At 39.2% G+C, this 14,419-nt stretch overlaps 1 protein-coding gene and 1 long non-coding RNA gene across 2 annotated transcripts; one reads left to right on the forward strand and one right to left on the reverse strand.

Annotated features, from left to right (window-relative positions):
• Nucleotides 1–2,754: 2,754 nt before the first annotated feature.
• Nucleotides 2,755–4,708, reverse strand: LOC145624941 (uncharacterized). The gene is made up of 5 exons (XM_081678026.1): nucleotides 4,679–4,708; nucleotides 3,685–4,005; nucleotides 3,469–3,606; nucleotides 3,290–3,400; nucleotides 2,755–3,218 (listed from the first exon to the last, which is right to left on the reverse strand). The coding sequence occupies exons 1-5, from the start codon at nucleotides 4,706–4,708 to the stop codon at nucleotides 2,814–2,816; spliced, it is 1,005 nt and encodes a 334-aa protein (XP_081534152.1). The 3' UTR covers nucleotides 2,755–2,813.
• Nucleotides 4,709–11,479: 6,771 nt separating this feature from the next.
• Nucleotides 11,480–12,340, forward strand: LOC145612672 (uncharacterized). Its single transcript, XR_014106675.1, has 2 exons — nucleotides 11,480–11,725; nucleotides 12,172–12,340. It is a non-coding gene; the product is annotated as an uncharacterized LOC145612672 (long non-coding RNA).
• Nucleotides 12,341–14,419: the final 2,079 nt, after the last annotated feature.

Consider the following 14,419-nt stretch of genomic DNA (forward strand, 5'->3'; position numbering starts at 1 on the left):
AATTAACTGATATGGATGGCAATGAATTCTCAAACATGAAAAAATCTTGACCAACTTAAGAAATACTACCCATAATTACTTGAGTAGGACACTCAAGAGAGCTACGTTTGGCCTGATTCCTTAAGAAAGGATACGTAGGAAACCCTTTACGGGTGCGGCCACTTTATTCTTCGACATCCCCGCGTTCCAGAATTAATTAAAAATTTAACAGAAGATCAGCGAATCATCGGCGTCGCAGAGAAGAACCTGGCGCCAGCCAACAATCATCAGCGCCAGCCGATGATATTGGCGCCTGGCGCCAGACTTCAATAACAGTCGCCAATTGCAAATAAGCGGCGCCAATCTGGAAATAAATTATGGGCGAAGGTCGGTGTTTTTTCGGAAAATTTTCGACTTCCGTACTCGAAGAATTTCTGTAAAATTAATTTTTTCGATTTTCATTGCTTTAATAAAATAAATTTTAAGAAAAATAATTTAATTGAAAGCTCAAATTTCATTAATAAAATAAAATTACATTATTGACGGAATTTAAATAAAGCTGAAATAAATTAACTTTAAATAAAAATAATAATCTAAGTCTAATAAATTGAAAGGCAAGCAATGCTCCTAATCTTTCTTTTCCTTTCTAGCCCTTTTCCAATTCTTGTCTGCTTCCTCCTCCTCATCCATAACTTTAGCTAGTAGGCATCCTTTAGAGGACATACATTCAATTTTAGAATAGATAGTTTCCCCTTCAGCTAACACTCCATGCTTCTTATCCACCCAAGCCTTTTTATTTGTGGTGTTAGCTTTCCTTTTCCCTTTATCTTTGGTAGCACCTTTCTTCCTAGGCATTGTAGGTGTTTTGAATTCAATTCTTGCACCTAAGCGTTCCTTGGCGGGAATCACCCTGTCACCTAGACGATTCTTCAAATCAGTTCTACCCTGATCCTTCAAAGATTTCTTCAGCAACCACTTCTTCACATCATTGGGCAAAGAAGGAGGAACCTTTTGGGTAATCACTTCCCACAAAGGTCTTGCACTCCAGTAAGCATCAAATCTGTCTACTTCTTGAGATACAGGGTACTCATAGGGAGGACGAAGATCCCCGGAAGGAATATTCAGAAGCAAGCCGTATTGTCTTTTTACCCTGCAGGGATAATAATAAGTCACACGAGACAAGCTTGGAAGACGGCAGAAAGGTTGCTTGTTAACACCAACCATCCTTTCTATTTTTCACCATGGGACGACCCACTTGATAGCAAAATCACGTGATTCGAAGACTTTTCTCCACCCGTGGCGCCCAATTTTAGGGATGCGCTTCTTCCTTCTCACGAAGCAATTGGGAGTATACTTCTCAATATCGTCCGGAGGGCTAATTAATCCTAGCCTCTCCATTAGCCACATCTGTAAAAAAAAATTGCAATGCAAATAAATTATTATTACAATACAAAAATATATTTTTTTATTTCTGTAATTAAAAATATTTCTGTAATTAAAAATATTATTTTTCTACCTGTAATAAAATTGGAGAGCCGCGAAAAGGTGCTTTTGGGTCCCTTTTCAGTTCATCAAGACTAATCATAGTCTCTCCAACTATCAATGGCATTGGATTTCTCCCTGATTCAATTTGTTCTAAAACAATGGTTATAATTGATTGGCCTTCATTATTTTTACCACTACTAAGAAAAAATTGATTAAGCTTGCAAAATAGGAACGCCCTTCTCCTATATATATGAAAAGATTCAGAAAGAGGTTTATCAAAATAATGGCGTGCAAATTCTTTCAAATTAACTATGTTGCCATCTACTATTTTTGATAAATCCCTTTCTTTTAAATTAAAGAAGCGCTCAAATTCCTTATAATAATATGCATCTACTCTAGGGATTACTATAAGGTCTATTGCAGGAAAGCCTAAGATAGCACCAAATTCCTCCGGCAAAGGGCTAATCTCATCATACCCTATTCTGAAGCAATGAGTATCAATATTCCAAAATTCTAGAGCGGTATGTATGAAATCTATGTTAAGATCTACCCCTTTGATGCCATAAATTCCCCCCAAGTGACACAAATCTAATTCTTTTCTCTCCATAGCATTAAGAGATCGACACCATTCATGAGTATATTGGGTGAAGGTTTTGGTGACTAAAGACATAGCTAATATTTCTAAAGCAAATAATAATTTTATTCGCTGGAATTATGAGAAGAATCGGCTGGGCAGGGGGCTATTTATGCACAAATTGCGAGAATTTTTAATCAGAATGAAATACGGCATCAGCGTCAATTGGCGTCAAAATCCCGTAATTGGCGCCAGCCGCCAACGCTTGGCGCCACACGCTAAGTGTAGCGCCTGGCGCCACGCGCCATATTGTGGCGCCAGCTGGCGCCAAGTTGTCACAGCAGGCGCGCGTGATTAACATGCGTTTTTAATACTAAACTCGAAGTCGACTAATGACTTTATGGCTCCGATTATCTTTCCTAAGCATCTTTTTCTTTATCCTTTTTCTTAATTAATTAAAATAGCTATTATTTTTTATTATATTATTCTTTTTTTTTGGACTTTATTTAAATTCCAAACACCCGACATTTCATTTGACTTTTTCCTTTTTTATTTTTTCTTTTTGGGGGAGAGAGTCGGATACCCTCCATCAAATAATAAAAATGACGGAATTTTTGCGCAAAATTGTTTGTCACATTTCACACACTAACATACACATAATAATAACAAACAAATAAATTCATAATAGCATAAATATACAAAATGTGTCTATAAATAATGAGTCTAAGGCAAAGTTCTACAAAAAAGGTCAAAATAAAATTTACATAGGAACAAACTACGGCGCTGGAGGACGTATGCCCATCATATCATAAAATTGCGCCGTACGAGGAGTCACCTCTCCACCATCTCCAGCTCCAACTCCAGTCTCCGTAGGAGGAGGAAGACTCAATATATGACCACTCCACCCAGGATCAACCTGAGGCTGAGGCTGCGCAGGATGCTGCGATGACGAGCCTACCTCGTACATCCCACCACCTCTGAAAGCCGAGGTAGCCTCTCCTACCGGTGCAGCATGAGCACCCTCAGAAGAAGATCCCGAGCCCTCTGCAACGTCAGCACGGGCAGTCTCGGAGCGACCACCTCTACCCCCTGACGAAGTACGACGACGTCTCGAACTGGACCTCGCTGGATCCCTCCGCCCCTCAGGTCTCGCGCGGGTGTGAGAAGCGATAGGCTGACCCTGCAAAAAGAATTAAATCAGAAACAAGGCAAAATTGAAGCAGTAATACAAAAAATATGAAGAAAGACTACCTCTCGGGTGACGTCATCCCGACGGCAAGTGGCCGCATTCCTCATCCGGACGAGCTGGCTCCGAAAGGCATCTATGCATCGTGCCATCGCCGAAACCACCTCGCGCGAAAACTGTCAGAAAAATAAGTCAGTAAACATGCATGATATATGAACACAAAATTGTGAATAACTAGGCTTACTCGAGTCTGGTGGCGAGGAATCGACCGCTCTACGAAGCGCTCACCCTCGGGAGCTGGAGAAATCATCTCCTCAATCGGCTCGTACATCCCCTGATAGTGGATGGACATACGGGGTGGCACGAACTCAGCAGCACCGTCCTGATAAAACAAGAAAAAGCCAGTAAAACATTACTTGGGGGCTACTTCATGGAAAGTAAAAAACTAAAAAACTCTTACCCTTTCACCCTCAGCCGGTACGGGGGCTGGAGCTAACAAAGGTAGTAGCTCCTCAGCATAGCACCGCCCGAGGATCACATAGGACCGCCAAGGGGTACCAGCTCCCTCAGACATGCTCGACAAACACGCGTCATTGAACATATGACGTGGTGGAGGAGTAGGAACGACGAAGACATCAGAGGAATGCTGTCTAGCAACCCTCTCTCCTAAGTACGCGATTGCTCCATAAGTCCCCAAGAAATAGCGACGCTCAGCAGAATACTGTGCGGCTAACCCAGGGACTGTCCAACCGCCCCACGGCCGGTACACCACCTCAGGACCCTACAACAAACATTAATCAGGCGAGAATATACCTAAAGCATCGCGGAAAAGCAAATAAATAATAAAATTCGTACCGCGATGATCCAGTTCCGGACATGTGTAGTGGACATGTCCACATGGTGGCCGCCCCAAGAGGCGCTCACTGGAAATCCCCGCGGCGATGGTCTCGCCGGTACAGTAGAAGGGAAGTGCTCGTAGAACCAGATCTACAAAGAGCCAAAAGTGTGAGTAAATGCTAAACTAATATGCAGAGCTAAACTTTATAGGGAATAATATTTACCTCTACGACCTTCCAAAAGGCAGACAAAGCAACGTTCGTCCCAAAGGACCGGTGTCGACACGAGTCCCTCAGCACACGAACAAAGTCAGCATATGCCAAGCTGACCCAGTCATAAGTCCCGATCCGGTGAAGATCACGGACAGCAGGGAGATAGTAAAGTAATGCCCTTCTACCCTTGTCAGGGAGAATGTCCCCGGCAACAACATCAGCACAAAGATGTGCACCCGCTGCTCTCGGGTGGTCGCATCGTCATCAAGAGCCGCTGCCAGCGTCGAGCGGCGAATTCCCCTAGCGCTAAACTGAGCCGTCTCGACCTCAGCTCGGGCCTGAATAGCGATCGGCCCCAACAGCTCCTCGACCTCTGAAGAAAAGACATCGATTCCATTGTCAAACGGCAGTGGCACAGAGGTAAACTCCAGTCATGTGATGAGACTGAAGTCCGTAGGGCTGACCATCATCTCGCCCAGGGGAAATGGAAGGTGTTGGTAGTGTCCCAGAAGAACTCCACCAAAGCGCGCACTACATGATGACCCCCGCTGGAGGCGACCATAGCCTTAGAGGTCTCGAACAGAGTAGCTAGCCCGCAAGACTCCCATAGGAGTCTCGTCTCAAGATCCCTAGCGATGTACATCTTGTATAAATCGCCCAAACTATCACAGCCGGAGCCGTGATGCCGCGTCCTCCCGGGCACGATGCCCTGTCTCACCCTCAGAAATATGGTGGACGGGGGCGAAGAACAGGGTCCGCTCATTCCACTCCGGAAGTCGACCAAGCGAAGTGGAAGGCGTGACGTCATCCTCTACGGGCTCATGCTCCCGTCTAGTGTTTCGGGACCGTGAACCCTAGCCTCGTTGTCTAGCCATGCTACATTGTGCAAAATCATCATAAGTTAAGGTTCTACAGTATCTAAGGTTCGCCTAGCCGCATGATACTATGTTCGCAAAAACAGAGTACGTAGTACTAAAATAGAGCACAAATTCAAATCGAGCATAACGGCATTTTTTCAAGCAATCAAACTATTTCTTGCAACACTATAGTAATTATTGTGACAAATTGGACAAGAATTTCTAGTAAAAACATCAAGAACGAGTCACATTGTTCTTCACGACCTTAAGAGGTCCAACAATGGCAAATTGCTCATTTCTTCACCAAATTGAGTCAAACAAGTCTCAAATTACTCCCAAGGCAATATATAAACATAATCAAGCAATTTCATGGCATAAAACTTGACAAACAAAGCAAATTGAGCATTATAAATTTCGAATTTTCATGAAATTCGTGAATAAACATGCCAAAAATTCATGAAAACCGATGTGAGTTTGAAGAAAACTTACATAGATCGGGAAAATAGATGAAAAGAGCTTTGATTTGCAACAAATTTGAGCAAATTCGGTTGAGAAACGAGCAAGAACCGAGCAATTGAAGTTTTCAGACTTTTTTCGAGCAAATTCGCGACGAGCAGCCAGCAAAATGAAGAGGAAAGGGGTATTTAAGGAAATCCCCGTGCTGGCACCAAGCCCTATGCATTGGCGTCACAAATTTGGCTTGGCGCCTGGCGCTAAGGCTAAATGATTGGCGCTGATGGCTTTTCAGTGGCGCCAGATCACCCGGCCCCTAGTGGGGTTGATCTACCTTTCTGCAACATATTTTTGGGTTCCTTGGTACGCCAGTTAACCCATCTAAGCAATTTGACATGATTTAGTAATCGGCTTGATTACGTAAAGTGATCGACCTGATGAAAGATCGTCTCACTTAGCTTAAAGCGCCTAAGCATTGGCTCAGTAAAAAAAAGCACCGGCATATAGATTCAAGAGCAAAGGGCACCGACATAATGGTTCATTCGCAAAAGGGCACCGATGTACAGGTTCAAAGCAATAGAAGCGCCGACGTACAGGCATAACGGGAGCAAAGTTCAGGCGAACTTGTAAAGATCGACAGGCGTGGATCTTCGGTAATTTCCTTTGGAATATTATCGCATCAAATGAGGATGACTTTAAGAGAGGATATCTTCGACAGCATTCCCTAGCTTGCGGAGAGTTGTCACAAACAACTAGAGGTAATTTCGGGCGAAGTTGTCTTCGATCATATTCCCTTAGGCATGGAAGATGGTCATAATGCGGATGGGGATTGTTTCAAGAGAAATAATCTTCGATAGTATTCCCTTGGACGTGGAATATTATCAATGCGGAGGAGGATCGTTTTGGGCGATGCAATCTTCCAAATTGGAAGCAGTTACGGGCGTAGCGGTTTTCAAGCGGGATGGCATTCTCTAGTTTGTAGAAGGTCATCAAAACAATCGGTTACTCTCAGAGACGTGTGCTCGACGGTGCAAGATACGCGTTTCTTAACTCTTTTATCTGTTTAACTAATGCTAGTTTTGCAGGTATCGGCGTTACTAGAATGATTTAGGATCGCAGAACGTTCTGAATCATTCTCCGTCCCTATCGATACTTTGACTTTTGTTTTCGAAACCTGCGTTTCTCTGTCAAAGTGGGGGCTTCTGTAGACACCCAAATGTGTCTCCCCAAAACCAAACCCGGTGATGAGTACCTTTCACGTCGAATCATAATCGAATGTAGTGAAATGTGGAAAGTCTAGTGTTGCGGAAAGTTTTTATTTTCTTTTCTCTTCTCTCTGTTTTTGAAAACTTATTTTAAGAAAACAGCCAATCCAGTTTGGTTGGTCCATGATATGGGTCACATAGTAGTGTAGTTGGATGGGGCTTGCAAAGACCTTTCCAACGATATATTATGAGCCCAATTCCGATGAATATTGAGGAAGTTATGGCCAATTTACTAAACTGGGCCCGGTTTGAGCTTTATATACGGCCCAAATATTGAGGGCCTAATATGATTTATCATTCCTAATGCAATTAGGAATGGTTTTAGTCTTCTAGATTCTTCTAGAAGGTTCTTTTCATTCCTAATTCAATTAGCATTGATAAATTGACTTTTGTTAACTTTTCAGAGTTTTAATCAAAATCAAATAGCATTTTCGAGGAAATTATATGATTTTATCCTCCAGTGCGGCAAACTTATCGGATTTTCGAAAACGCGTTAAAATTAGGCTTGGCGCCTGACCCCAGGCCTTGGCGCCTGGAAACAGGCCTGGCGCTAGCCATTGGCGCCTAGCGCTAGTGTTGGTGCCTGGTGCCAGCTAGCCAAGGTTGGCGCATGCTCTGTTTTTTGTGTGTCAGACTCTGTTTTGTTTAATTTATCTTTTTGGCTGATTTTCTGTATAAATATCGTATTAAAAACTCCGTTTTCTGGAATGATTCATCACCAATTCTCATCAAGTTTTCTTGATTATTTTATCTTTCTTTCTTTCTTTCTCTAAACTTTGTTTTCATATACAAAATTCCGCGTTCGCAAGACTTAGATACACCTAGCCATATTCGAAGTTGCCTTCGCCCTAGACGTGAAAGGTTTAATTTCTGAGGGTTTGGTCCCAAATCTCTATTTCAATTATTTAATTTAATTGTTTGTTTATTATTTTCCTTGAAGTTACTAACGTGTGTATTTTGTTATTAGAAAGAGGTACGAGGCATCAAAGTAAGTGCTTTAATGGTTTTAATTGTTTATGATGTAGAAATCATGTTTATATTGTTATTATGATATTCCTAGTATCATGTCTAGGGTAATTTTAATATCAAATATGCTTAATATGATTGTTACGATGCTTCCTACGTTCTTCCTAATATTTATGATTGTTAGTATCATGTTAGGGTTAAAGATTTGATTTTTATTGCTTAGTGACATGCTAGGGTTTGTTATTAATCTTGTTAGTATCATGCCTAGGATCTTGCTATTTTTATTATGCTTTAATATTAACATGAACATGATTATGATTATAATTGTTATAATTCATGATTATTATTATTATTATTATTATTATTATTATTATTATTATTATTATTATTATTATTATTATTATTATTATTATTATTATTATTATTATTATTATTATTATTATTATTATTATTATTATTATTATTATTATTGTTTTGGTGATGATTATTTTATTTATGATGATATTATTATTATTATATTTTTATTATCATGATGCTTTATTATTTATTATGTTGCTTGATATTTATTGTTATTGTTTGATCACGCCTTTTATTGCATGTTTAAAGGGAATTGGTACTTGTAATCACGCTTAACAAGATATTAATAATCTTGTTAGGGTTAATTTGATTATAATTTCAAGTGATCGCCAATAATAGATTTGTTTGTGCATTAAATTTAACCAACATAGATAAACAGGTTTAGGGTTAATCCTATTGATTGCATGTTAATTAGAAAGCGCACATGAATACGATCTGAATAAAGTAGAGGCCTATTATTAGGGCAGATTCAATCTCTTTTAGGTTGGATTTGTACCTTCATCCCCGAACCCTTATTTGGTTCTAGACCTTATGGAGTTGACGATCTCTTGGATCGTTAAGGGGTGTAACCTTCACCCTGTAAACGGTTTACAAGTTCCTTAAAAAACTTGTTGGCGACTCTTTTGCTATATCTTCTTCCCTTTTGGACGCCACCGTACTTTAGTGTATGATCACAGTGGGGTTCAAGCTAGAGGGGTTTAACGCTTGAAATTATTCCCTACAATGAGCAATTTGCCTAGCCATTCGACCAGGTGCGATATCTGGGCGGACCAGCTGGCCAACCTGAGCCCATTGATTAGCAAATGCGTTTACTCAAGTGATCCTTAGCTCTCCTCAGCCTGCGAAGGTGAAGAGTGTACTCGTGGGTGCCTATGATGGTACGGGTAACCAAGAGGAGGACGTCACTTCGTAAAAAGACCTTATGTATTCGCAATGCGTTGATGACGCCACTTGGTGCAGGTGTTTCCCGGCCACCCTTAAGGGCGTGGCGTATTTAGCCTGTCGACCGGGTGCATCAACTGTTTTACTACTCTAAGTAAGCTATTTGTTGGAAACTTTTCTTACAAATTCCCCCAAGGAAGACCAGTCTTAATTTGGCTACAATTGTCCAAGGAAAAAAATGAGGGATATTGTTCGTACGTCCAGAGATTTAACCAAGAAAAATCCTAGATTCCAAATCATCTGGATGAAATGGCTTACTTAGAATTTCTCCGGGGATTATGGAATAATGGTTTCAAGCTCAATTTGGTCAGAAAAAAGGTCCGGACATACGCAAGAGTTCTGCGGGAAGCCGAGGCATATATAGAAGTAGCTGATTTTGTTCGCTTACCAAAGTAGAGCAGCCAGCCAAGGGAGCTGAGAAGAAGCAATCTTCTCAGCAAGACTCAGCCGGGAAGAATAAGGAAGGAAACAAGCGAAAAGAAGTTTGGGTGGCGGATGATCAGTAGCCAAAGTAAAAGAAGGTTAAGACGTACGAGCCGCAATATGAGTTCACCAAAGATTGTTACTCAATCTTGATGGAGATTAAGGATAAGTTTGAGAAGCACTAGCCAATGAGAGGCTCGACCTAGTATCGCAATAAGAACAAATATTGTCATTACCACAAGGACGTGGGACATGACACGAACGACTGCATTAATCAGAAAAGGTTGTTGAATAAGCTGGCCGAGAAGGGCATGCTGAACTCTTATGTTTTGAAGTCAAAGTTTACTTACACTCGGATTGACAACAAATTCGAGAAGAAAAAAAAAAGAAAAATGAAAAAGAAGATGATGAAAACAGTACAGATTCTAGTTTAGTCGCCGTGATATCAGGTGGCTTTGCTGCAGGCGGCCCTACCATGAAGGGCATTTAGCAGGATGCTTGAAGTTCAGCATAGTAATGAATTCTGAGGGGGTCAAAGTTTTACCCTTCTCAGAGGTGACAGTCAGTGAAGCTGACCAAGGGGAGGTCAAGGTCTTGCATAATGATCCCATGGTGTTCATCATGAAGATAGCCAATTTAAAAGTCGGCTGCATTTTAATTGATACGGGCAGCTCGTCCGACATCATCAGCTTGACCGTACTGAAGAATTTGAAGTTCCCAGAAGTTGCTCTCAAAGACATCACCCATCCTTTAGTGGGGTTTGGGGGAAATATAATTCACCTAGTCGGACAGATAGATTTGCTCGTCTGATTTGGGCAGAAGGGGGAAGGAAAGGATATGGTTTTTCGTTTCTTAGTGGTAAAAGTGCTAACAGGCTACAATTCCTTACTTGGGCGACCCACCCTGAATGCTGCAAAAGCTGTAATCGTCCCCCATCTGATGTTGTTAAAGTTTGAGAGGTCGGACGGGAAAATTGGTTCGATTCAAGGAAGTCAAAAAATGGCAAAGGAGTGTAATCAGCTGGCGGTAAAGCCAACAACCTGTGGATAGGGAAAATCATCCGAGCCAAAAGCAAAAGAAGCCTCACTCCAAGCATACCAGGTCGGGAAAAAGCGCAAGCTGGCCATGGTAGACCAGGCATAGCAGTTAATGACCGTCGGTCGGCCAAAAGACTTGAGACCCCAGCCGGCCGGCGATCATCAAGTTATAAGTTGGACACCGATCAACCTGATCGGACGGTCAAAGTTGGCGCTATAGCTGCGGATTTGCTTGGAGATGACTTAATCAAGTTGTCGAGAGAATTCAAGGATGTATTTGCTGAAGGAATTGTGTCTTCGATAAGTGCAATTACTAGTATATCAAGGATCACTATTATGGAGATAATAAGTTCGTTCTTTTGGGTCGTCATTGTTTGTTGCTACATATGAAAAATGATCTTTGGGCTAGTTAAATAGTCCAAAGCCCAATAGAATGGATCCTATGAGGTCACACAACAAGGGTATTGGGTTAAACAAGTAAGAGGCCCATTAATGGGTCTCATGAGGATATGACAAGCCATGTAAGGAATAGGGTTAGTGTAGTTAGAAGTGGGCTAAGTGTTTGGGCTTCACATGGACTCTAATTATATATGTGATACATAAATAGAGGCCATGTCTAGGGTTGCATGATAGTCATATAAATACTAGAATATGAAACGCATGATACTAAATGTTTATCTTTAAGATTATATAGAACGTCTATGTTAGAGGACGGTTGTGTATGTCGAATCATATAGAACTGCTATCTAATTAACAGCTCTATTTGGTTAGTTTACTTTTTAAAAAAATCGTGATTTAACAATATAGAACACCTTATTTGGATAACCGTTCTCTTTGATTTAAAATATTAAAAAAAAACAAAATAAAAAAGCACTGGCAAACCCTATTTCCCCACGGATATACGGTTCTTTTTTTCCTCCAAGTTCATTATCAACCAGCCGTTACGGCTTATATCTTATCAAAAATTTCCTCTATCTTTCTCCTTTTCAGATCCGACTTAGAGCTCCTCCATGGCTCTAACCTAAATCCAATCAACACTATCTCCTCTCCATCACCCTCTCTAATGGATCAAACTTCTACAAAAGCAAGCAGAATGATCGATAAAATAGAACAATCCGGCGAAAAACATTCGGTGAAGGCTTGAAACTTTATGTGAGTATCACGCTACGATTCAATATGATGATAATTTTGTGAAATCTGCACAATTTGCTACAATTCATTGAATTTGGTTTGATTAATGTTGAAATCTGACCTTATTTTGCAATAATTTTGTTCGATTAATGTAAAATTATGCCCCAATATGCTCTTATGTACAGTTTGTTCATTGTTAATTCTCATGTACAGTTTGTTCTTCTATTCCCTCATCTATTCATTTTTTTTGTTTTGATTTTCATTTTCATTGATTGTTCATAAGATTTATGTGATTTTTTTATGCTTTTAATCAAAGAATTTTTGTGTTTTTCGATCACTTTATAATGAGGTTGAAGATCTACAATTTTTTGTTCCGTTGTTTTGTTTTGTTATAGGAAGATGATTGTCTGATTCATTTTCATTACATGTTTTACATTCATAATTTTTTTGTTTGTTTCTTTCAACAGGTTAAACGTTTAAGGAGGAGAAGAAATTCATAAAGATCTTCACTGAATCATGCCTTTTTGTTTTAGTATCGTGTTCTTTTTTCTTTTTGGCATTTGAATTGTATCAATATGTATTAAGTATTGAGTTGTAATTAACTGAATTTAGAGCAGAAATAAATTTGTTTTAGTATATGACTTCCACTTCTACAATTTCAATTCCATTTGATTTACTGATTGATGATATAAATTAGTAGATAACTAGATACTCCATATCAAACTTCCGTAATTCGTACAATATTAATACATAGTATTATAATTTTTTGTTTTTTAAAAATAAATCAACAACGAGAACGGTTATCTAAGACAACCATTCTCTTTTATTGTACTTTTTTTATATGCTTATGTAAGAGAAAAGAGAACTGTTGTCTCACATAGCCGTTCTCTTTTCTTTTTCATAGAGAACGCCTTTTACACCCGTTTTGTAAACTTTATACATCGCTTAGCAGAAGAACGCTTATGAGGCGTTTTATAAGACATATTTAAACCATTCTCTAATCCATTTTTTGTAGTAGTTATAATTCACCATACAGTGAATTGTGAAGCAAGCAACTAAACACTCTAACCTCTCTCTCTCACACACGCCTCTCTCATCCTCTCCTGTGTCCGTACGGTATGGACACCAGTGCACAGTGGTTGCTCATGGTGGTGGTGGTGGTTCGTGGCTCGTTTGTCTCCTCGCTTCTTCGTTGAAGGTTGATTGAAACGTTCAATCACGACTAACTAGAATAAGTGGAGGTTTAACTTGTGCCCGTGGACCAAGTAGAGGAATCACGCTTGGGGTTCTTTATCTCCCATTATTCTTGCTCGATCGCACGTGGAATCACGCTTTAGAGGTACAATTATATTTTTTTTATGTGTTATGCATTAGATCTTGGGATTAGGTACTGTATGAATATGATTCATGTTTTTCCGCTATTAATACCTATAAACTCCTACAGTGGTATCAGTTAGCCTATTGTATTTATGCATATTGACAATAATTCTTTGATAATCCACAATTTTAACTCAATTAGGAGGGAGAATAATTTAATTATGAATCAATTATTATATTAAATGTAATTTAACTCTTGGAATTGATTAAATGTGATCTAATAATGCTCAAAATAGCCATGAAGAGATCCGAATTTTGCCCTAGATTACTCGAAAATTTCGACCCCCCAAACCCTAATTTCAAAATTTTCGAAACCCTAACCCTAAATTATGAATTCTGTGTTTTGGTTTTGATTTAATTTGTTTACTATGTAATTAATGATTTTAATATATTTGATTTCATATTTAATTATGAATTTTTTCATGATCAAATTATTTAATTTAAGAGTTAAATTAAATTGGGGATTAATTTCATGAAGAACCCTGATTTAAAGATTGAAAGTGATTTAACTTTGAAATTAATTAGACCACATTAACATTAATTTAAATTTACAAAATATGTTTTGTTTTATTTAAATTAAAAATAAAAAAGAGGGGTTTTTAGCAGCGGCAACCGCTGCTGGGTGGCGCAGCCACGGCGGCTGCAGCTGCAAGTGGTCCAGAGGGAGGGGCAGGGTGGGGCAGGAGGATAGGTCAGTAAAGGCAGCAACAACAGCACCGTGCAAGGGTTGCGCGACATTGCTGCTGCTGCTGTGCACCACTGCAAAGCAGGGTACACCTCATAGTTTACGGCCACCGTGGCCGGCTTCGGCTGGCCACACCGTGGTGGCTGGTGCACGGTTTTCAAAAAGAGAAAATAAAAAAAAAATAATTTGTTTTTGAAAGATTTCAAGATAATTACAAATTTATTTTGGGATAAAATCAGTATTATATTGGATTAATATTGTTTATTATGGGATAAAATCAAATCTTTTAAAAGTTGTTAAGTTTGATATTATCCATATTTAAAATGTTAATTTTGATAATTATCCATAATTAAAGTGGTTAATTTTGGATAAGATTTGTTAGGATATTCTGAGCATATTCCAAAAGGATAATAATTGATTTGAATAATGTAATTATCCCATAATTATTTTAGGATATAATTGATTTAAAATTTTATGATTGGCTACTAATTAGAATAGAATTTCCTAATTTGTTAGGATAATATTTGAGGATAAATATGATTTATCTTTTAAGGTTAAAATAAGATTTAATTCTATCTCATGACTAATTTAAAATATGCGATATTTTATTGATAATCATGAATAATATATGATATTAACTAATTGCATTAATT

This window comes from Chenopodium album, chromosome 3 (assembly GCF_948465745.1).
Source record: "Chenopodium album chromosome 3, dcCheAlbu1.1, whole genome shotgun sequence".
Lineage (NCBI taxonomy): Eukaryota > Viridiplantae > Streptophyta > Magnoliopsida > Caryophyllales > Amaranthaceae > Chenopodium > Chenopodium album.

What these genes read in the sequence shown, in the direction of transcription:
- LOC145624941 (XM_081678026.1), bottom strand. Translation starts at nt 4,708, where the DNA reads ATGACTGGAGTTTACCTCTGTGCCACTGCC. An exon ending in TTTACCTCTGTGCCACTGCC is followed by an intron (nt 4,006 to 4,678) that starts GTTTGACAATGG and finishes TGTTTGTTGTAG; the next exon opens with GGTCCTGAGGTGGTGTACCG. An exon ending in TTCCTCGCCACCAGACTCGA is followed by an intron (nt 3,401 to 3,468) that starts GTAAGCCTAGTT and finishes TTTTTCTGACAG; the next exon opens with TTTTCGCGCGAGGTGGTTTC.